Raw genomic sequence first — 23,663 nt, 5'->3', positions numbered from 1 at the left:
GTGTTTACGTCATCTGTCTTCTATTACATTGGTGCCAACCCAAACCTAGTTACATTTATTTGGTTACATATACAACAAACAGTTCTAATTTTGATGAATGATATGATTTCTCTGCGTCAGTTGTCTTTCGGCTAACTGCGTATACCATTTTCATTTTTCCTGTTTCATCAGATTGGAGTAAAATTGAAGCTAACCCATCCTTACAAGCATCAGTGTGTAATTCGGTTCTTCTAGCTTTTGGATTGAATATCTGTAACACTGTAACACAGGTTCTTTCATTAGAATTGATTTCACCTCTGTAAAACTTTTCTCCTGTTCCTCGTCCCAATGAAATCTGCTTTCCTTCTTCAATAATCTGCTCAATGGTTCGACTATCAAGGCAAACTTTGGAATGAATCTCCTAAAAAATCCAACAAGTCCTAAAAATCTTTTAATTTCGTGGTTATTACAAGGTCTGGGGTAATTAAAAATTGCTTCCAGCTTTCTTGGTCCTGGCTGTAATCCTCTGGAAGATATAACAAACCCTAGATAATTAATCTCATTCTTTCCAAATTCACATTTCGGTAATTTTAAAGTTAATTTTGCCCCTTTCAACAGTTTCAACACTAGTTCTAATATGTCCATCAGTTCTGTCCAATTATCTGCAGGAATTAATATATCATCCAAATAAAATATTACTAATTTGTTCTGATAAGGTCCAAATATTGAATGCATAAGTTTGGCAAAATAAAATGAAGCGTTCATCAAACCAAACATAGCTCTGGTAAACTGACCGGTTTCATATGGGGTAATGAATGCTGTTTTGTGCTGGGCTTTTTCTGCTAGAGGTATCTGTAAATATCCATGGGCAAGATCTAGTGTTACAAACAGCTTGGCTCCTACTAAAACTTCAGAAATTTCATCAAAATTTGGTATAGGAAAATTAATTCTTTCTGTCTGACAGTTCTTTTTTTTTTTTTTTCTTAAACTACCCTAGCTCTTTTGAACGAAGTTTAGAAGATCTTCTAAATCGTCCTCTTCTCCTATTTCAGAGAGCTCCTCAAATTTCTTAAATTTCTCCTGCATTAACCGAATTGAGACTTTCTCGAACTCCTCAAGTTCGCGTTTCGTCATATGTTTAGCATCGTGTCCTCCTGCTGCTAGAGTCATCTGTGCCTCCCTAATAGCAAGATATTCATTGGTAAATGATTCCAGGGCCTCATGAACAGGCGTGGATGATATCTTGTAGTTATCAAATGATGCAGTTTGTCGTCTCGCAACAACAAGAGCCAGTGTATGGGCCAGGTCAAAATTCTTACGATTTAAAATCGCTGTGTCATCTTTGTCCTTCAGTATTTTCACGTATGCTGCCTCCTCTGGTCGCAAACTTTGTAGATATATGACAGCTTCCCCAAACGTCTTGGTAAATCCTCTAAGTATATTCAGTTTTAAGAACTCGGGATGTTGTTGGAAGAGATATTTGTCGATCATAGTGATGGGACCAAGATTGTGTCCTGATAGGAATGCCATAATATCTGCCATTCCGCTAGATATAAAAGACCGTCTATTTCCTTTAGCTATCGCCCCTATCATCATAAATAGCTCTTTCTTCACAGGGTGGTTCCCTGAAATAAAACTCTCTAGATGATTTAAGTTTTGTAATTTAGGATAGGTATTTGATGTAAGATGCTTCGCTGAACTAGAGTCCGGCAATGAGCCTATGAAGGTGTTTACGCGATTCTCAATCCATTTCTCATAATTTTCCGGTGACAGATTCTTGTAGCATGATAGAATTGTTATACACGCTAAGACAAACATTGCTCTTGTGTTAGTAAGAAGACTTATGAACTCAGGAAATATCTCAGAGAAGTCGTTTAAGACTTTATCATCGAATCTGACCTCATCTGCGCTGGAAAAGTGAGCAGCTGAGAAATCTGAGATGGTCATAGGTTTTACGGTTAGTGCTACACCGGCAGATTTAAATGCATCAACACCCTCCTGCCATTTTGACGTCTCTGCAAACTCGGAACAGTTTAGCAGCATCCCCGCAACACAAGTTGAAAACAACGCTGGGTCGGGATCCACAGACCCCGGATCAGTATAAAGCCTGGACAATCTTCTATAGTCTACAACTAGTCTGTGCTCACCTGTTTTCTTCTTGACTAATAGCACTGGTGAAGCATATGGGGAATTCGTTTCAGTTACAATGCCAGCTTCCTTCCATTCTCCAACAATTTCTCTGATTTTCTCTCGTTCTTCTTGAGTTGTCTTATATGGTTTGCACATAACAGGTCTACTTTCTGGTTTTTCTTCAATATCCATTTCGATCAGTTCCGTTTTTCCGATTTCATGTATGTTCTTAGCTATCACTTCTCTATACCGATTTAAAATATTCCACAGCTCAGTTTTCTGCTCATGCGTCACCTCCGATCCTACTACAATTTCGTCCATAGTCACTTCTTCGTTGCTCCTAGTCTCTACAGGTTCTACAGTCTCGATGTTCATGATCTTCTCGAATTCTTTCTCATTACCAACCTTCTCTTCAACATCACTCTTGTTCATGATAGGTAGAATGTAGTCCTCGTTCTCCATATGTGCATTAATGAAATTAATACTTCTCTGAGGAAATCTGGTATTTTCTGCAATTTTAATTTCTTTAGTCTGATTTTGCTCCTGGTTGATAAATATATCCTGGAGATGATCTTTATATGCAAAATTAAATTTGTCATCAATCTTATAATAAATGATATGGCCCAATTCGGTGAAATTTCTACCTATTATTACATCTATAGGCTGTACATAATCTGATACTATCCTGAACGATACGTTATCTGCTTTTACTCCATCAATCTCTACCTACTCTACTATTATGCCACATGATTTAACAATACTTTGTGTCTCATTGCCAAATCCTTTTAATTCACAATCTTGAATCACTATTCTAAATTTTCCTTTTATGGCAGCTCTAGCTTTAATGGTACAGTCTGAACTACCACAATCTACCATTGACATATACTCTTCGTTACTAATTTTAACTTTCTTTATGTATTTGTTGCAAGGACTCACAGAACCTAAAATTTTATTTTCTGGTTTCTCAAAATTCCTGGGTTTTTTACAATATTTTGGTGTATGACCTACTTCATTGCATCTTAAACATTTGATTTCTCTTTTGGGTTTTGTACAATTATACGAAAAGTGTCCCATTTCTGAACAATTATAACATTTTACTTCATTCGATGTCATTCTTGGTTTGCTTTCCGTTTCAACCTTTGGTTTTGTTACTACATCATTTTGGGTTTTCTCTTTAAATTCGAATTTTGGTCTTTTCTCTCTAGCTTTTTCTATTCTAGCACTAACTATACGATTGTAATTGATGATATCACCTAATAATTCATCTTCATCTAAGGTACATGATTTTGGCTCATCAAAAATTTGCTCAATTGTTTCGATAACAATCCTATAATGACTTGCTCTTTAATTTCGTCAAAATCTAAATTCAATTGTTTACATAAAGAAACTTTCCCATGAAAATAAACATTAATACTTTCTCTATGTAGCTGTACTCGTTTTTGCATTTCGTTCCATTTTTCTGTTTTAGACTTGATGAATAAAAATGTCTTTTTGAAACTTCTACTGAATTCAGTCCAATTTGTAATAGATTCGAGCCTACCTTCATACCAATACTTAGCTGCTCCAATAAGATGACTTCTGGCTGTCTCAAATATGAATTCTTCAGGTCATTTATGAAGTGTTGCAGTCGTCTCTAATTTGGTTATCCACACCTGTGCTTGATGAGGTCCATTTTCACCGTTGAAATTCTCGATAGTTTTACTCAGATCAGGCATGACATGGTAATTTTGTGGAGTACTTCTATTCAAATTCTGCTGTTGCATCATCGTGTTCATCAACATGGTATTCTGATTAATCAAAGTCATAATAGCACTCATTAAATCTGGTTTGGATGACTGAGGTCGATCAGCATTCATATTTTCGTTTGTTGATCGTTCTTCATTAAATTTTTTTGGAAATTTTCAAAATCCTCATCTCTTACCACAACGTGTTCTTCATTCTGAGATGCCATGTTCTTCAGTTTTCTCAATGTATCTTCTTCACAGTTTCACAATCGGTTTTCCCACGCGGATATTTTTCGATATATCCCACTTCTGATTTGTTAGCTTTATATATTTTTCACAACTCAATAATAAAGTCTAATAAAATAAAAAGGTTTTATTCTCAACTCGCTTTTCACAATTCACATCTCAATATTCTCAACCACAGAACAGCTTCTCGAACATTCCATCTACGCTAACCTCACTTCCTCGACCATAGATTAATATTATACAAAACAAAAAAACTTATTCTTTCTTATTAGAATTTTCTATATAACAATCTAAAGATTCATACTCTAATTCCCCAGATGCCTGAAATGTTTCAATGGCTGAGGCTCAATCACTGAGTGGCTTAGTTGCCACTTTTACCTTCATTACTTTCATTATTTCAGATAGTTATCCTTGAAATTAAAATAAAAATTCTTTAATTTTGTTCAGGCATTTATAAGCCCTCTTCGAATTGTCTGCATGAAAAGCTTGCTCTATATGATCCATAGTAGCAAACTTTCCTGTCTCAAATTCTATTTTTGAACTGATCAAAGCATTTCTCGTACATTTTAGAAAATGGGGAATGTCAAATATGGTCATAATCGGTTCCTTATTAATCACAAATTGGTGGTTATTGGGTGTGTCTCCTGGAAACTCTCTTGTGAGTGCAGCGATTGCTGTCCTGTTTGTGCTACCCTGGTCACAAATTGTAGCACAAACTTTAGTACCCACCAATTGCAATTCCTTGATAATTTGAATAATTAGTTCTTTCAAATTATCAGTTTTAACTGAATCCTTTGTGAAGTAATAAGCAATAGGATCTTGTAACTTTTCCTGATACTCCGTATCATAAATACAAGAGCATGATTTGCAGGGGCAGATGTTCGCCCTAATGTGCCCAAATCCTGAAAACCTGATATTCTTTGATGACAAGGTTCATAGAAAAACCCTGCACTCAAAGATATCTCATCAAATATAAGAGCACAATATCTATCAAGATTGTCCATTTCTTGAATTTGAAATTTCAAATGTTCTAAAACAGGTTTCAGAAGTCCACAATGAAAAGGAATTGATGCCAAAACTGTTTTCAAAACTCTAGGTGATGGCAATTGAAAAAAATGATCTCAAATACTTATAGAATTTTGGACTTCTCTTGAAAATTGATAAAGAAAATACTTTATCCTTTATTGTCCACCTTCGATGGGAAGGAGATTTATTAACATTTCTCAATTGTGCATTGATAAAATTTGCAGTTACTTCGTTCAAATTATTTTCAATAAACTTGTGACGTCACATCTGTTGCCAATGCTAGCACTAGCGGTTTCACCCCCCTGATGCACAGTGCACACTACCCGGCGGCGTAAAGGCAAAGGCCTGTACAGTTCAGAGCGCGAGGTCCGCGCGGCGCTCTCGATCACTCGTGGCTTTGTTTATGAATACGCTGCATGGCAGACGACAAATTCCAGTGTAATACAGAGCCAATAAATTATATATGTCTTTGTGTCGTGTTCATATTTATACGTGCTTAATTAGGTATTTTGCAACACTGCATTTTCATATTATTTTACATAAATTTGGCATATGATTCTGAATTAAAATTACTTTTTGTTTAATTGAGAATATTGTGGCGAAATACCCAATTGAACAGTATAGGTTTGTCTCGTGAATTTTAAAATCTATTCATTCCTACCTTCATCTTCCTGATGAATGGTAGATATTCGTACAATAAAAGTCATATATACATGGGTCATTATATATTTTAAATAACGAAATACAGAATTAAGTTCAATGTAACTTAGCATTTGGTAGGTTATGCGAAATGTTGCTTCCAAGGCTGTGCTTCCGTTTTAGTTTTTCAATTTTGGAAGGCCTGCCAGCTTGAATTCTCCCAGATTGAGGCAATGCTTTGTTTTTACGTCGCGAAATTGACGTTGGCTGCACTCGAATTTTTCTAGATTTTCTCCCGCATATTCGACTTTTAGCTTCCAAAAAGTTTAAAATTTGGGAAGGGGTTTTCAGGCTGTTCATTACTGCATTAAACTTAATGATGGATAAAGTAGCTTCTGGGCTTTGATTGTCTTCGAGCGTACTTGTTATGCGCTCAAATTCACTGCGCATTCTTTTAATTTCTTCTTTAAATCGGCTTTCACATTCTTCGGCGTTCATTTGTAAATCCATTGATGTTGCTAAGTCTACTTCAGCAGGAACAGAATTAGTTGATTGAACTGAGTTTTCAAAGTTTTCAAGATCAGTTGTGTTTGAATCCATATTTTTATAAAATTCCTCTGGTGCTGAATGCCCAACAGCTAATTTGGCTAATTGTATTCTGTCATGAACGCTTAGAACTGGAGACGTTTTAAATAATATACCAAATTTTTGTTCTATTGCGCATAGGTGCTTACAGAATTTGCCACCTGTGCCTGATGGACAATCACAAAAAGCAATTTTAGCATTCACTGTATAAAATAAATTGGAATCTTTTTCAGATGCAACATGGAAAATTGTATTGTCCCTTTGATAAATAATGTTAATATCTTTTGCTCTAAAACACATATTTCTATAATCAATTTGGGGTTTAGATCTTCTTGAATTTGCAAATTCCAACAATTTTCGCTTATAGTAGTTTTCGAACACATTGATGATAAAATCAACCAATGCACAAGAGTTAAAAACCTTGCACCTTTGCAAAACTATATCTTTAAAAATCCTAATTGAAGCTTCAGTGTAATTATTAGTATTGTTACCTCTTGTTATTATATTATTTCTGTACGAAATACACCATTCTTTTCTGCGGACCCACAATTTCTCCAGATGATCATATAATGCTTTGTTACTTTGCACTATATTATTACTCATCAAGAAATCATAATTCTCTTCTGAATCTTGTAATGTTGGAGCGTAAAGTATGTTCCTAAACATTTCCATCACTGTTCTTCTGTCCTCCTTTTTCACGTTATGGTCAGTTTGCCAGAGCCATCTCCATAAAGCTTGACAAAGATGGAATGTACATAGAAGTAATATGGAGTTCGGAAATACAGCTGATAACGCATTGCGCTCGGATGCACTGTCATCAGTCATAAACACTTTTGGATCGAACTTTCTATTTTCTACTTCGATTGCTTCAGTGGCAGACGCAAAAGCTAAAGTATAATTCGCTTCAGTTTGGGATGTGTGAAGAATGCATGCGATAGGAACAGCCCCTGTTTTGTTTGAAGTGAATAGAAATGTGACACAAGTATTTGTCTGATCGCAAGATCCGCTGGAGTCCACGAAAACCATTTCAGTGCATAAATTTTGAAGAAATGCGCGTCGCATTATTGGAGTAATAACAACTGCGATAAAAGGATTTTCTTTGATGACTAGTGTACCGCCGGATTTCTGCAACAAGGACTGTCTGTTCTTGAGAACTTCTATCATACTTTTTTCTTCTCGACTACCGTACTGAGAGAAACGCCACTTATCATACAAGTACTTTATCTGCCTCTCAGTAGGATTTTCTCTAGCATTAGCAAGAAGATATGCTGTACTTACATTCTGTATTTCCTTCGTTTCTTCAGAACCAGATTCAATTATTTTCATTTCATGATAAAATCTAGCAGCTGACGGAGTCATTCCCGAAATAAAGTATGACTCAAAAATGTCTTGTACTGTCTTGTTCACACGCAAGTATCGAAAAGCTTGTGCCACATTTATCCTATGGGAATGTTGAAAATTTATTTTTATCACTACGTTAATTCCGTCTTTTAACAGCACATCATTTTTTATTGTGTTTCTATTAATTTTTTTGAATTTAATGTCTATTTGTGCTTTGCAATTTTTGTTCCTAACTTCACACGACTGCCGTTTTCGTTCAGCTACTTTATTCAATGATGAGTGTTGACACACGTATAGCTTTCGGAATTCATAGCGAGTTGCATTAGGATAACGTCTTAACGTTATCCAGTTTGTATTGGTCGAGTATGAAAAATCTTTTACCCAATTGTCACATTTTTCATCCACTGTGCCCACTCCTGAAAGCTTACACTGCACTAAAATACTGAACTTTTCGTTGTTGTCCACAGCTGTTATATTGAGAATGTTTACATTTTGGCACAAACGCCCGAACAATCTTTTTAAGGTTGATTCATCCATGATGCACGCGATAGAATCAAGAGAAAATAGAAATTATAACCTATAACAACGTGAACGTGTAATATGCAACTAGTAACTGGTCAATATTACGATTCCAAGTGAGGCGGACGAGGAATTGCGACAGTTGCTCTGTATCGTACTGCGATTTGTCACACGCAACGCAGCATATTCATAAACAAAACCACGAGTGATACAGAGCGTCGCGCGAACCTCGCGCTCTGTACTATACAGGCTTTTGCCTTTACGCTACCCGGCGTGCCGTTGCGGCGTCGTAACTGCCATCATGCGGGCTGTGGTACAAAAAATCAAATGGGAGCATGCACACTAGCGTACGACACCGCAACGGTGTCGCAACTGCAAAAGTCGGATGTGTGCACCGGGGCTAATATGATGGCTTCCTTGAAAGTAATACTTTCCTTCCTAAAACTATTGCTAACCAAAACTAATGTCTAATCCTAAGCATTGTTCAAATCAGAATTAGCTACAGCTCCATTTTAACATTGTGCAGTACACATGGAAAAAAATTGGGATTTAAATATGAATAAAATTGAAAAATTCGATAAAATCACCTGGAATACGGATTGTCGGTATCGAACCACAAGTAAGACCACGATAGTTTCCTCGAAGATACCAATTTTTTGGTTGGCTAATTTGGATCCAATTATCAAATGTATCCAAATCACTCTTGGGGAATCAAGTCTTGCACTTTTCTCATTGGTACTTCCTTGTACACAATATTTCTTCAGTTTAGGCATTCTGATAAGATAATATATGCAAACATTTTTTGACCAAAAAATTTATGACTATTAAAATTTAAATAAGCTTTAGATTCGTTGCTGTTCTCTACTATGGATGATCTATTACCATTGAATAGTGGGCATCTCAGGCTGATATTATAATGGTTCAATCATATAATGTTATAGTCATTATAATACTTTTTTGCAAGAGTTTGTACAAAACATTCTATTATTATTATTATATTGTCTTCACCGTTGCTTCTTAATATTCGGTTCTGTTTTTCTTTCTCATATTGACCGCCTAATCTTTTAGTATCAGCGTCAATTCTTCTGAGCTTCTATTTTCATTCAATTCATATTCTCGTTCTTAGCAAAAATCCATAAATATTCCCCAAATATATGGCTGTATTTCTGGAAATTGAAACTAGTTTGATTGAAGCACTTACCTTACTACTACCACTTACTACGTCGTACGGCAGTTATACTACTTAACTATGTGTACTTGAACAACTTCAACGACAAACTTCTCATTTCAGATTTTAGGTTAGGTTAATTTTTTTTTTTGCAAGAGCAAACCAAACGTAAACAAATGGCTAGCAGCGGTTCCGAGCGATCAGAATCAGAACTAAAACTTAATTTCCGGTGGGAGAGGGCGAGTGTTCTATTTTATCCGTAATCTATGTTGCTGTTTCAGCTCTGACCAGCGCATCTAACGGCGCTGACTTTCCGAACGCGCCCTATACTAAACGTGTTTGTGACTGCGCAATGCAGTAAACGGCTGGAATATGGTTGGTGAACATGTGAAGAGCCGGGTCCATAGAGGAATGAATAAGATCAGCAACTCTATGGCCGGGAGAAGTTCGAGTGGTCGACTATTATACAGTAAGTCAGTGTCAGTACAACAACAACAGAGCAATGGATACTATCCATTAGTTATTATAGTGAAGTCGTGACGTGACGGCAAAGTTCGAGAAGCAACATAAGTGAAATACAAGCTCCAATCCAACGCAACAAGAAGTCCTTCGCTAGCAGACTAAAGGTATTTAATGCATTTGTTTATGTACTTTGCAGTGTCTATATTAATTGTTACTGTTAGAATTGAAAAAAAAACGAAACTCTAATAATTATAACTATTTCATTTAAGAACAAGATTCAACTTATTACAACTTAACCACTTCGTAGAGAGCACGTTCTCGTGTCGACTTGCTCTGAACTTGTATGAATGAACACAGAACAATATCCTAACCTAAAATACACAACTTGGTGGGGTGCGGCATGAAGCCCATTGTCCACTAGTGAAATAAGGGGTATACTACACTTACACTAACAGTTACTTTCATTGAATTAACCCTGAATTATTATTTCTTTCAAATGAGTTATTTTGAAACATTTCGAACTTGAGTTTAATTCTTTACTGCCAAATTTGAACATTATTTGGTTCTATATAGCCCTGTAGCTTAGCAATATTTTGTGCTTTGTTAAATAATTGTCTTTCTATAATATATTTCATATATTTTTTAACTAATTTGCTTTGTTAAGCGCGATTGCTCCTTTCACAGCGTGGGACTAATTAAAAAAGGGTTCTCCTTCTTTAATTGTCGCCCTGTTAAAATTAGGTTTGCCTAACCTCAGTTGCGACGACGTGATTGTAGAAAAAAGCAGTTACGTTGTTGCCAGATGTTGCAAAACTGGTTGAGACTGGAATGACAATCAAATCAAATATAAAGGTATATTTTAAGTATTAATTATTATTATCATTTAGAACATGTGTTACAGTGGTATATATTTATTTTCATATCCTGAGGTTTTAGTAATAACCATAATATACATAGATGTTTGAAAATTTGAAAAATGGGGGGTTATGAGAATATTTATTTCTTGTAGAAATTTCCATTTGATAACATACGGAGAATCTCAATTGATGATGATAGTCTAGGAAAATCCAACGTTGTCAAATGTAATGTAGGTTATGGCGCGAAATACAAATCAGTTTCAACTTGCACTAGCGGTTGATGGTGTTCGCTACGTGATTTCCTGAAATGTCTGATATTTTACTGGTTGTCTTTAACATAAACACAGGCTTAAAAATATCATTCAATAACAAGATTATTAAAAATATAAGAATGACTTAAAAGCGCCAACATCTAACATTGAACTCTCTAACTTAACATAATATTGTCTATGCTCTTAGAACTTTACTTGTATTTCAACGACTTAGATATTTCGTATTCAACACCATTGACTACTTTTTTTAAACAACATTTTTCGAAAAACACGTGAGTTACATCCACCATTTTCAGTCATCGAATGCAGCATGGAAAATCACGTAACGGTCATCAACCGTTCCTTTACCTTCCTTGACCACCAGATGGACTTAATTGTCCTTTATAAGAGTTTGTCTATAGGCCGCTAGATGGACTCATCGTCCTTCATACGCGAGTTCGTCTATTCACCGCTAGATGGACCAATTGCCGTCTGAAATCAATCGATTTGATTTGTTGTAGGCATGTTAAAAGTTACACAGGGTGAACTCTAATACCTCCTCCCATGCCGACAAGGTAAAAGAGAGAATTCATTAAAATCATATATTTTATTTATTGTTTTTTTTTTCAATCCGAATTTTCGCTTCAAGATCCTATTACGTTGCAATTCGAGTTGGTTCTTTATCTGAAAAGACAAAACCTTATAAGTTTCAACTATAATAAAATACAGTTTCATTTGTTCTTAATAATATATCAAATGGTAGCTTTCTAGAAACATAGTTTCAGATGGTTTCGAATAATCAATCAAGTAGTAGCTTTCTCGAAACAGAGTTTCAGACCGCTTCGAATAGTCAATCAAGTAGTAGCTTTCTTTGAAAAGACAACTCAAAATTATTATTATTATTCCTATTTATCAATAAACTTACTTACCTACTTATAAGTTTCAGTCTTAATGAAAAAACCAGTTTCATATTGCTTTTAATAATATATCAAATAGTTATGTTAATATTACTGATTTAAGGTCAGATAATAAAGATTATTATTATATAAGGGTAATTTTGGTCAATGAAATACATTAACTTGAAAGTGCTTTATTGAAGTTAGTAAATTGCTCTTGTTGAAGAGGTTTTGTTAGAATATCAGCAAGTTCTAGTTTTGTTGAAATATGTTCAGCTTTCAATATATTATCTTCAAATAATTTTTTCTCCATATATTTCAATCTACCACGAGAATTCACATTGTGTCACAGTAGCTGTATTGTCTTCATAGATTGTGATTGGAAAATCAACCTTACATATTGTTTCTTCGGCAAGTCTGGTAACGAAGAGGTTCTCATCTGATGCGTCTGAGATTACAACATACTCAGCTTCTGCTGTTGATTTTGCTATTGAATGTTCTAATTTGGATTTCCAGTGAATTAAGTTTCCTTGGTATAAAATGACATAACCTGTTGTCGAGCATCTTGATTTAGGATCTACTCCAAAGTCAGCACTTATATATGCTTCAAATATTTTACCACTAGTTTTATTTTCTAAGTGTCGAGTTCCATTAAGGTAACGAAATATTCTCTCCATCATAACCCAGTGAATATCAGAAGGGTTTGCTTGGAAACGTGCTGAATAATTGACAGCAAATGTAATGTCTGGTCTTGTGCAACTTGCTAAAAATGAAAGTGCCCCAATGGCCAATGATATTTGATTTTTCAAGTACTTCAAAGCCAACAAATTTCTTGGGAAATCCAAGATCTTTTATTTCGAATTCAGGCTACAATAAATGTTTCAAGTGTTCAATATTAAGCTCTCCCTATTACTAATGAGTAGCATATCATCAACATAGAGTAATATCAATAGTACATTTGTGTTTTTAAACTTTGTGTATACACATGGTTCTCGACAGTTTCGTTGAAATCCATTTTTCTGAATGAATTCATCATTTTGAGCGCAGTATTAATTTATTATTGTGTGGGTGGAAATACAAGATATTCGTCAGCTTAAACTCAATTATGTTGAAGATTAATATTGTTGGCAGTTAACTTTCAATAATTAACACTCTGTTTGAAATAAATGTACACGTGTAATAAAGAACTGAATATATTGAGATACAACTACTGGTACAACTTACTCGTTACACTGACCGAACTAAAAAGAGAGAGAGCAAGAGGTACATATCATAGACCTAAACTTAGGATCATAGAATAATATGAGTGAGGTTTTCTTCAATGATAAACTTTTGGTACATATTTACAATAAATTATATTATTCTAGTAATAAGAGTGACATCATACAAGTATTTCAAGCGGGAACAATTCTTCTACTTGTCATACATGTCATATATGAAAAACATAGAATAATACTATAATGTATTGGATAAAACACGAACTGGACTTTATATCATTTATTATATTAAAACTTAACTTATATACAAACTCGCTAGAAACAGGATCGGTGATCTCTTAACAGTCTTCTTAACTTAACAGCAACTAATATTATTGAATGACAGTAAAGTATGGTTATGTTGTCATAGAAATACAAAGTGTCATAGAACATAGAATATGATAAGAGGCTGCGTTCAAACATTACAATTCCTCCACCCTAAGATAATAATTAATACAATTATAAATTTAATTTATCAGGTGCCTTAATATTCCTTTTAGGTCTAGAATATGATTGTTGCATAATTTATTTATTGGTAATATCACTAGTGGAATCAGAATTAACAATTTCTTGTTTTACATTTCCGACTTCCTTGTCTTCTATTACTTCAAAAGTTTCTTTTACTAAAGTATTTCCTATATTAATATCGTTATTAACATCTGGCAACAATTCTTTTTCATAATCGCACTGTTTGACTTCATAAAATCTACCTAATTTTATAATTTGATCTTAACCCTTATAACCCGGGAATATTTTTTTTTTGCGAATCAAGTTGGTTCTTCTTTTATGGGCTCTTTATGACCAGAAAAGCCAACAAAAAATATTTAAAAAAATATCTATGTTTTACTTTTTGCAATATACGTCGTCCTTTTAAAAGGACGGTAGGACTAGAGGTGACCATAAATATGAATTCAGGTGAATGATATTTTATTTGCAATACATTGTTTGATATCGGAATATGAACATTACTGAACATCATTGGGTATGAAAACAGCGGAAACATTCTTTTGGATGTAATCCGATATCACATTTCTCACAACGAAAATTCGTCTTTTTATGACACACTGCGCACTTCGTTTGATTCATTTGATATATTATCATATGATCAATTCGATCATATCGAGAATGTTCCTTATAATGTTCTGATTTTCTCGAACATTTTCTTCCAGTCAAAACCTTATGAGTTTCTAATAGTTCCGTGGCTAAGGCTCTTCTGAAGGCAAGTTGATCCAATTTTCCTCCTTCAACCACTTGCAAATACCACGCGTTTTGAACGGACATATCTATACAATGGGTCACCAATGGAAAATACCATTTTTTTCCTCTAATCGAAATGCGGTACTGCCCTATGTTTTGATCGCTCCGATCAACTCCACCCATATTTTCATTATAACTCTTTATCGGTTTAGGCTGATCAATATGAATATACTTTTTTTCCTTTTGAGAAAATCTCTTTGCTTTATTTGTTGGAAATACGGAAGTAGAGTTAGAGGCAATCGTAATCACATTATTGTCATTCCATCGACAAATGACTATCTCGTTGTCTACCAGTGCATGTTGAAAATCACCTCTTTTCTTCTTCTTGAATTGTTTCACGTCTGTCAATGGACACTTTGGAAGTCTATTATCCCTGATTGTTCCTGTAGCTCGTATCTCTCGATGCGTCAATTCTTTCATCAATGACAGTGATGTAAAGAAATTGTCAAAGAACATGTGGAAATTGGCGAATTTGGTTGACTGTAAGATGTCTGCATATTGTAAGACTACAGACGCTCCGAGTCCCAATTCCTTATATTTTTCGCATGAAAGAGTATTAGAGCCTTGGTAAGGTTCAAAATACACGATATACCCTAAACGAGTGGCCCCAACCCAGAATTTATATCCCCATCTTATGGGTTTTCCTTTTATGAATTGTTTGCAGCCATGGCGCCCAAAATAAGGCACCATAGCTTCATCCACTGAGTGGTCTTCTTCGATCGGGGCGAATTCTAAGAATTTTCTGTTGAGCGAATTGAAAATTGGTCTTACTTTGGCAAATCGATCGTTTTTATCCAAAATATTATTATCAACACAATGAAAATTACTCATGATATATTGGAAACGATCTCTCGAAATTGATGACGATATAAGCGCGTTGTTGCTGTCTGTCGAATTTTGCCAGTACATCTTTTTCCTTGAAACGGAACAGTATCCACTGACAAGTAATACCCCAATGAAGCAATATAAATCGTCAGCTGTAACATCAGGTGGTCGATTTTTCTGAGAAGCATATACATTTGTATGATGCACAATCTCGTCTACCTGATCTTTATCGAAAAAACACTTGAATAGTTCGAGAGGACTACGATTGTTCCTTACATGAGAAACTGAATTCCATACAGGAAAAGTTTCTAACAAGTCCTTTCCAAGGGTATAGTTGAATAATTTGGTTTTTTTCAATCTCTTGGCTACAAAATTTGATAAAGGTAATTCATCTTCGCTTTCCCAATCTTTTATAGAATCTATTGAATTTTCTCTGCGATTTTCCCTCATGGAAAATTCTACATCAGCCATTAACTGGGATCCTGGTAGGTTATTCGGGCTGACATTTTCATCATTTCCTGAATCTTCATCAGTGTTGTATTCATTCGCATTCGTTGGAGGAAATAAAATTATTTCATCAGGAATGTCGGTTACATTTTCGATATTTTCAATTTCTTCAAGCAATTCGTTCAAAGTAAGAGGTTTTTTCCAATACCTGAAAGGATATAGTATATTATTAAAAGTATATCTTTATTACCATTTACCATCACTGTACCGAACCGAATGAATAAAAAATAATGAAATCTAAAGAACTAATTATAATCGTATCGTATAATCCTACCGTCCTTTTAAAAGGACCAACAATTTTTGTGACGTATAACTTAACTCGTATTCATAATCGTGACAATATGCTCGATTAAAAGGAACGAATGGTATATACTTTCAATATTGTATATAAAAAAAATCTGGAGAATAATGAATGAACTCACCTTTTATCACTATAATCACTCATATTTAGCCCACAAAATTGAAGTGCAGATCTAATGTTATCTCAGAACGATATAGCACGTAGAATATAACCTCAGTTTATGGTATGATTTGCGAAAAAGGTTTCTTTATGTAAATCCACTAATGCCATCTAGGAGATACAACCCGAGACGTCTACAGAGATCCGTAAATCAGAATACTTTTACCGACCTTTTAAAAGGACCGTAGGTTCATATGGGTTAATGCCTTTTCCACCTCAGATTCTTACATTCTAATGGTGCACAAACATATGTTCTTTTACCTAGAACACCACAAATTATTGCCTTTACCCACTTTGGCCTATTTACATCTCGGTAATCTTTGTTGTAAACTTCTTCACCTTCTTCAAATGTAACATCCCTATCACCATGATGGAATTTAAACTGTTTTTTCCTAGCTTAATCTGCTTCTGATTAAGTCAGAATCAACTAGAAATGTTGCAAACGTACAGAAATTGTTTAGATCAAACAGTGACTTACTAGATTTGTATTCCTTCAGTTTCCTACAGTGCTTCTTTTCATGACCTTTCTTATGGCAATAATAGCAGAATCTCTCTGTGTTGGTACATGCAGCTGACCGATGGAATAATAAACCACACTTTTTACAGCTGGCTTCTCGTTTTTCAGGTGGCGTCATTTTCTTAATTTTTTCGAGTTGTTCGATAGAATAGGGACTACTGTCTCCTTTCTTCTCTTTCAAATACGAAGGACTTTTGAAAGAATTTTTTTCCTTCTTCGTATGGGGCTCCCTATATGACCTATCATGTCGACTCTCTAAACAGAAATCACATATATTATTATCACTCTTTCCACATTCAATGCAGAGAACTGAAATGGAATTAAGATTATTCGTGACCATATTAGATTCTCCAATGGTATAATCAAAACATAAGGAACATGCAGTATAAACTTCATTGATCTCGGTCTCGAGATTCCTATCTGTGTCATCAAAACATTCAGAACAAATATCATTCAAACTACTACTCGTATACATACTGTTGTCAACCTCTCTGAAGTACTGGCTGTTTGCTACCTCTAAAAATGCATTCTTCACAAAATCATAAGTTCTGGTTGCCTCGGGTAAAGTGGTCATCGTTGTAAAGAATGCCAGGAACCCATTAGCATTCTTTACCTTGTGTAGGAAATACGCCACCACTATTTTTGGGTCCAATGGAACACCTAGTTCCTTGAATTCTTGGATACCTTTCTCAAACTGGGAGACGAAATTGACCGGATTCATCCTTGGGTAGAACACCGTCTTGCCGAAGTTGTCCAGTAGTTCAACCATCTTCTGGACGTCATTTTTACCAAACATTTTTGTCAGCTTTTGGAAAGCTTCGGCTGCTGACTGCTCATTCTCTATCACAGTTTTGGGAGCATGCTGCAACGATGCTTCCAAATATTGTAGCACTTGAGCATTGTACATGTGCTTTTCTTCGTTACTCATTGTGCAGTCTGGTCCACCCATGTCGTAATTCAAGAATTCGGAGCGTCCTAGAGCAAGCATGTCACGCTCGACTCTTTGTTTCCATGACCGGAAGTTGGAGTGGCCCTTTAACTTGTCACTATTTTCGTAATGCGGTATCACAAACGCCGGCATAGTCACTGTTAGGACCTAGTTGATGGCAACAGTGTCAACACTGCACGCATCCAGGGCGGTAAAGAAGTGGAGCGCGGAAAGACAGTACCCTTCGAGACCTTATGCAGTACACATCGCTGTATATCAATTTATGTATGCATCAAGTTACGTGCAATTAAAACACAAGTTTAAAATCCAGTGCATATGTTTTCTTTTTTTTCTAAAAAGATGAGATCGTGAATACTAGGTGGTACCTGAGTCTGATGGGGCATACGTGACTCCTACTTATTTGCCCCCATAGCAGCTATAACTAATGGGTTGGTTACAGGGTTTGCACTACATTTCTTCCCTCTTGCAGCCAAGAATACAGCTACTTCATCATCCAGTGTCCCGGAAACAAGTGCAACAGAGTCTAATGGAACTGCTGTTTTCGCTCCCAATGTTGCCTTATCAACCTGGGTCGACACGGAAGAAGATTTATAATTGGACCATGACTTGTCGCCAAGCGACTGTTGCTTTAAGTAGGAACAATAAGCGACATCTGGGTAAGAGCTAGTCTCCATCCAAGAGGGACGCTGGAAGACTACGCAATAGTGATGGAATGCTATCTCTTGATTTTTCTGTCTCTCTAGGAGGGTATCATAGTTCTTCATCAGAGTCTTTCCTTGGTTCAGTACTGCCTTGAGGGTATGGGCCTCCGTCTCACACAAGTCCATGAAAGCGTAGGCTATCCGAAGGGTGGACATAGCATAGTACTGTGTGATCAGTGAAACTTGCGATCTGACAGCTGTGTAAAGTGGGGATACAGGACTTGTTCGTTCTTTGGTGGACAATATAGGCATAAGAAATGCTGCCCTTAAATCAAGTCTCTCCGCAAAAAGTTACGCGAGAGAGTTAAGATAATGACTTGCTACAGCATTTTTCTTACCATCGGTGTGACTGGGGTAGCTACATTAACTCCTACCCCATAGACGCTTTGATAGGTGTGATAGTACTTGAGGACTAGGGTTCGACTATGACCTTGACTTAATCCTATTTCGAATAAATCCTCATCTTCTATAGCAGCAGCCACATCTGGGACCGTCAAATCTATTCTACTAAAGGTAAGAGATGGTGGGTAATTGTTCACAAAAAATCTTGTCATACAGGGAAAACCATGTATCTTATTGTCTTGTTCTGAGGCATTTGTTATGGTTGTGAGTTTCTTAACTATGTCGCTTATATGTCCTTTAGATGCTCCATATTTAGTCACATTATTGGTTACAGACTTTATAAGGGGGACTTGGAAAGTTCTTTTGGCCCTAACTGTAGTGTCCTCGTTCTTGTCGACTATCGTAATATTATAGGAGACATTATAGTAGGCACCGAGTGTGATAGCTGAAGAGGCCTTTGTGCTCCAAGTGGAATCATCTAATACCACTACAGTATTCCATATGTCATCAATGTCATTTGTACCTACTTGAGTAGAGGGACCTGCTGCAGGTGAAGAATATGCCATACTAGTGAGGGTAGATTCTCAATCCTAGTGCTTCTCTGCTATTTCGGATCCGCTACACGTGGACGTGTTCGGATTATTTAGATTTCCAATCTTTTCTGCAAGTAGTCGCACAAAACTCTGGTTGGTCAGCATCTCGAATATGTTTTCTGGAACTTCCATTGTTGACACGTGGGATTGATCCATTTCTTCTTGATAACTCATTTTAACACTAACTTATTCTTGATTGTGGATTGCTTTTAACGTCACAAGCACTGCTACCATGTAAGAGTGGATCAATAAATACAGGTATTTTGAACACTTAAATCGTTGATTTAACAAATTTGGAAACACAAATATAAACAAAAATGGATGTTAGGTTTGCTGCTGAAGGTGTGACGCCGTTATCTATTCGTGTCTCGACAGAACTGGCATTTCCACCTTTAGCGGCCAGAATACTCCTCTAGCTGCGCATGCGCACTAGACTGATCATAATAGTTGTCAGTAGGTTGTTTTATAGAAGTGGACTGGCGCCAAATATATTTGGCCAGCAGTTCTTACTTCAACAAGTTATTATTTCTGGTAATTGTTAAATCAAGAAAGTTGAGTGAATTGTTATGTTCAATTTTAGAAGTGAATTTGATACTTGGGTGAATGTTATTGATAAATTCTGTGAACAAAGAAAGTTGTCTATCTGTACCTTTGAAGCAACATATAATATCGTCTACATATCTAAACCAATAAAGGAAATATTTTGTGTTATTGTTAGAGTGAATTTTGTTTTCTAAGTTATTCATGAATATTTATGCTAGGATTGGACTTAAAGGGTTACCCATAATCAAACCTTCATCAGACTTATAAATGGTTTCATTAAATTGAAAGTAATTTTGACTGAGGCATATTTCTAAGCAATTTAAAATGTCATTCATTATAATCGGATTTGTATTATTGGTAACAAGTAATTCTTTTATTATTTTAATAGTTTCTGCTGGAGGAATGCTAGGAAATAAGTTCTGTACATCGAAAGAAACAAATTTAGACTTGTTAGGCAAATAAATATGTTTTATTTTCTCAATCAGTTCTAAACTATTTCTTATCGAGTATACAGAATTAAATTTTGTTTCTTTTTGTATAATTGTTATTAGAGCTCTGGATAATTTGATGCTTGGTGCTGAAATGAAAGAAACTATAGGTCTGATGGGGTTATTATCTTTATGAAGTTTTACTAAAGAATATAATTTTGGAATCTGTGTATTCATTAAAATAAATTTGTGTATTTGTTGATTTTGGAAAAGACTAACGGATTGATTTATTGTTTCTTTTATTATTTTTTGAAAGGAATTAGTTGGGTCTTTTTTCATAATTTTGAATTTTTTTGGATTTAAGAAGTCTATTGTTTTTTCAATATATTCTGATCTAGTTAGGGCGACAATACTGTTTCCTTTATCGGCTCGAGTAAAAACTAAATTATTTTCATTGCTTTTTGTTACAATTGACTTGACAATTTTTTGGTCAACTGTCGTAGGGCTGGGTATTATTTTTGTTTTCAATATGTTTTTGATGTTATGTTTATCTAAATTTAAATTTGAGTGTTCTGATTTGGAGTATGATTTTAAAGCTAACTCTGAATCAATTGCTAAGTACTCTAAAGATTTGTTTGAATGGTCTCTAAGATTATATTTAAATCCTTTTTCTAATAGTCTAGTTTCTGTTTTAGTTTCACTTTATATATTTATTGAAACACTTCTTGTTTTAACTATTTATTTTATTATTATACAAGTCTGTAGTTGTTGTAGTCTGCACACGTGCTAGTTGGGAGAGAGCTAACATCTCTGCTCAGGCTATATTGTCTGGTTAACCATAGAGCTGTGAACAGAGAACAATAACTCTTTATTTTCTATTTACAAACTACTTCATTAACAATATATACAAATATACTAATATATAACAGTTTCATTGGAATCGAATTTAACATTTGATAAATTAATAAATTTTGGAAAGAACTTATGATTTGAGAACGAACTTAGATTTGTTTTTTTAGGTAAAGTTTTTTGTTTGTTATAAATAAGGTTTTCAGGGCCGTATCTAGGTAGTATTGCGCCTGTGGCAATATATTTGACAGCGCCCCCCATTTTCGAGATTTTTTTTATCCATTATATTTTCTTATAGTGTTTTTTCTTCATAATTTACGTCATATATTTCTTAGAGTTTTAAAATAATACACAATAATATAGATATTTACTTATTCGATTAAATATTATTATTTATATAAAAATAAAACAAATTCGAAAACAAAATATTTATATTCATATAGTAAATAGGTACCTATATCTAAAAAAATTCATATATTTCTACTTAATTTTTGAAAATACTGAAAATGTAAAGTATTTTTTCGGACTAGAAAATTATAATCGATAATCACAATTATGTAAGTACGTTATTGGTTCAAAATCTAACTTTTCTTGATTTTAATTCGGCAAATGAATCTACTAATTTCGAGTAATCTAAGGTACATGTCACTTCCCTTTCGATTGCAAGGATTGACATATTTGATAATCGCTCTTGTCCCAAGGAGGAACGAAGATACGACTTTATGAGTTTTAGTTTGCTAAAGGAACGTTCACAAGTAGCAGTTGTCACTGGCAAACTCAGAAATATTGTCAAAGCCGTTTGTAGATTCGGATAAATATTCTCAAGGGTGAGATCATATATACCATTCAATATTTGTAATGGTCCCATTTCGATAAAGTTGTCTATAATTAGGTTACTTTGAAATTTGAAACTTTCAATTTCCATTGAAAATTCATGTGCATTTAAATCAGAAGGATATTTTGTTGCAAGATCTGCAGCACTTTTCTTCAAATCGTCAATAGTCATAGATTGAATAACACTTCCATTCAAAAAAAGTTGTCGGCCACTTCCTTCAAAGCAACAAATCTTTTTCCCATTTCCATTATTGTTTTATCAAGCACTTGAAATATTCCAATTCTGAGTTTTGCATTTGCATCAAAAAGATAAGCTTCATCACTAGCTAGTTCTCCTGACATTTTTGGTTTCTTCCGTTTCCTTGACTCATGTAATATTGCTTCAATTCCGATTTTATCTGCTTCAATTTCTGAAAATTCCATCAATGATGGGAAAAAGTTTTCTCTATACGCTTTTAATTCGTTTAATAGTCCAAGTATCATTCGTGAGCTTTTAGAAATATCAAGTTGCTTTTCCTGCAAAGATTGATTGATTCTATTTATCTTACTCAACAGAATATCCCAGAAGTTGAGATATATGATGAATTCATAATTTGATATCAAATTTACTAAGGACAATTCTTTTAGCTTCCGAAGAATTTCAATAATTTTACCTAATTGTGACTTCAAGGAATGTACAGCGTTTGCTTTGGAGGACCAGCGAGTATCGCAAAAACCTTTTAGAGTGAGGTCGACTTCTGTTTTGAGTAATTCCCACTTTGAAGAAGATCCAACAAAAAAATTATATATTTGCTGAACAGTTGCAAAGAACGTTTCCATATGTGGGTTCACTTCAGCAGCATGAACGCCCACTAAATTCAGACTGTGGGCAGTGCAAGGAATAAATTTCGCATTATCATTTAACATCAAAATTCGAGCTTGTACACCCTTGTATTTTCCAGCCATATTAGCCGCTTTATCATAAGACAGCCCTCTCAAATTGTTAATATCCAAACCATCGGCGATCAATTTTTCTACGATTTCTTTTGCGAGTCCTTCACCTGTTTTTTCGCGAGTATTAATGAAGTCAATAAAACTTTCCTTAATACTGCATTTTTTATTGCTATCAATATGCACGTAACGTTTTATCTGAACCATCTGCTCTCGATGAGCCACGTCTGTGGTACAGTCAATCGATATTGAGAAATATTTCGCGTCCTTTATATCTTTAATAATATGTCTTCGTACTTTAGTAGCTGCTAAACCAATCAGTTCATTTTGTATTCCAGAAGAAAAATAGGAGAGTTTGCCTTTATTGTGGGTTTCAATGTGGGTCTTAATAACATTATCATAGTGACTTATCAGTTCAATTGTGTTAAGAAGTCTACCACAATTTGGATGTCCGATTATTTCAGATGTTCCTCTCAGGGCATCGTTATTTTTTATACAATGTAAAATTGCATCAATGATCACTTTTAAAATATGCCTCCACTTATTTTTCTCGTTTTCTACTGTTTTCAGCAGCTCATCATCGATACAACCACCCATTTTCAATCTCTTTTCAAAAGCTTTCAACTTTATGTAGTTTTCTCTATGACTGATGGAATTTTCGTGACGAGGTAACGTAGGATTTAAATGTTTCCAATCATTAAAACCAGTGGTCCAAATGTTGTTGGTATCATTAGAAAGTTTACATGGGAAACAAAATAGTGAGTCCAAATCCTTACAATAAATGAGCCAATTTCTAAAAATTCTTTCTCCATTTTTCTTGATGTTTGTGAACCAATGTTTTTCAAATCG

The 23,663-nt window shown here is 34.9% G+C and overlaps 3 protein-coding genes across 3 annotated transcripts; all 3 read right to left on the bottom strand.

Annotated features, from left to right (window-relative positions):
- Window positions 1-13,989: 13,989 nt before the first annotated feature.
- Window positions 13,990-16,332, bottom strand: LOC123676867 (piggyBac transposable element-derived protein 3-like). Its single transcript, XM_045613122.1, has 2 exons — window positions 16,091-16,332; window positions 13,990-15,816 (listed from the first exon to the last, which is right to left on the bottom strand). The coding sequence occupies exons 1-2, from the start codon at window positions 16,111-16,113 to the stop codon at window positions 14,055-14,057; spliced, it is 1,785 nt and encodes a 594-aa protein (XP_045469078.1). The 5' UTR covers window positions 16,114-16,332; the 3' UTR covers window positions 13,990-14,054.
- Window positions 16,329-18,189, bottom strand: LOC123676868. The gene is made up of 2 exons (XM_045613124.1): window positions 17,123-18,189; window positions 16,329-16,900 (listed from the first exon to the last, which is right to left on the bottom strand). The coding sequence occupies exons 1-2, from the start codon at window positions 17,724-17,726 to the stop codon at window positions 16,521-16,523; spliced, it is 984 nt and encodes a 327-aa protein (XP_045469080.1). The 5' UTR covers window positions 17,727-18,189; the 3' UTR covers window positions 16,329-16,520.
- A 3,887-nt stretch (window positions 18,190-22,076) lies between these two features.
- LOC123675455 lies at window positions 22,077-23,411 on the bottom strand. The gene has a single exon (XM_045610815.1). The coding sequence runs from the start codon at window positions 23,409-23,411 to the stop codon at window positions 22,077-22,079; it is 1,335 nt and encodes a 444-aa protein (XP_045466771.1).
- Window positions 23,412-23,663: the final 252 nt, after the last annotated feature.

This window comes from Harmonia axyridis, chromosome 3 (genome assembly GCF_914767665.1).
Source record: "Harmonia axyridis chromosome 3, icHarAxyr1.1, whole genome shotgun sequence".
Classification (NCBI taxonomy): domain Eukaryota; kingdom Metazoa; phylum Arthropoda; class Insecta; order Coleoptera; family Coccinellidae; genus Harmonia; species Harmonia axyridis.
The sequence above is the reverse complement of the archived record's forward strand: the minus strand, read 5'-3'. Positions and strand labels throughout refer to the sequence as shown.

What these genes read in the sequence shown, in the direction of transcription:
- LOC123676867 (XM_045613122.1), bottom strand. Translation starts at nt 16,113, where the DNA reads ATGAGTGATTATAGTGATAAAAG. An exon ending in AGTGATTATAGTGATAAAAG is followed by an intron (nt 15,817 to 16,090) that starts GTGAGTTCATTC and finishes ATATCCTTTCAG; the next exon opens with GTATTGGAAAAAACCTCTTA.
- LOC123676868 (XM_045613124.1), bottom strand. Translation starts at nt 17,726, where the DNA reads ATGCCGGCGTTTGTGATACCGCATTACGAAAATAGTGACAAGTTAAAG. An exon ending in CTTCAGAGAGGTTGACAACA is followed by an intron (nt 16,901 to 17,122) that starts GTATGTATACGA and finishes ATTTCTGTTTAG; the next exon opens with AGAGTCGACATGATAGGTCA.
- LOC123675455 (XM_045610815.1), bottom strand. Translation starts at nt 23,411, where the DNA reads ATGGGTGGTTGTATCGATGATGAGCTGCTGAAAACAGTAGAAAACGAG.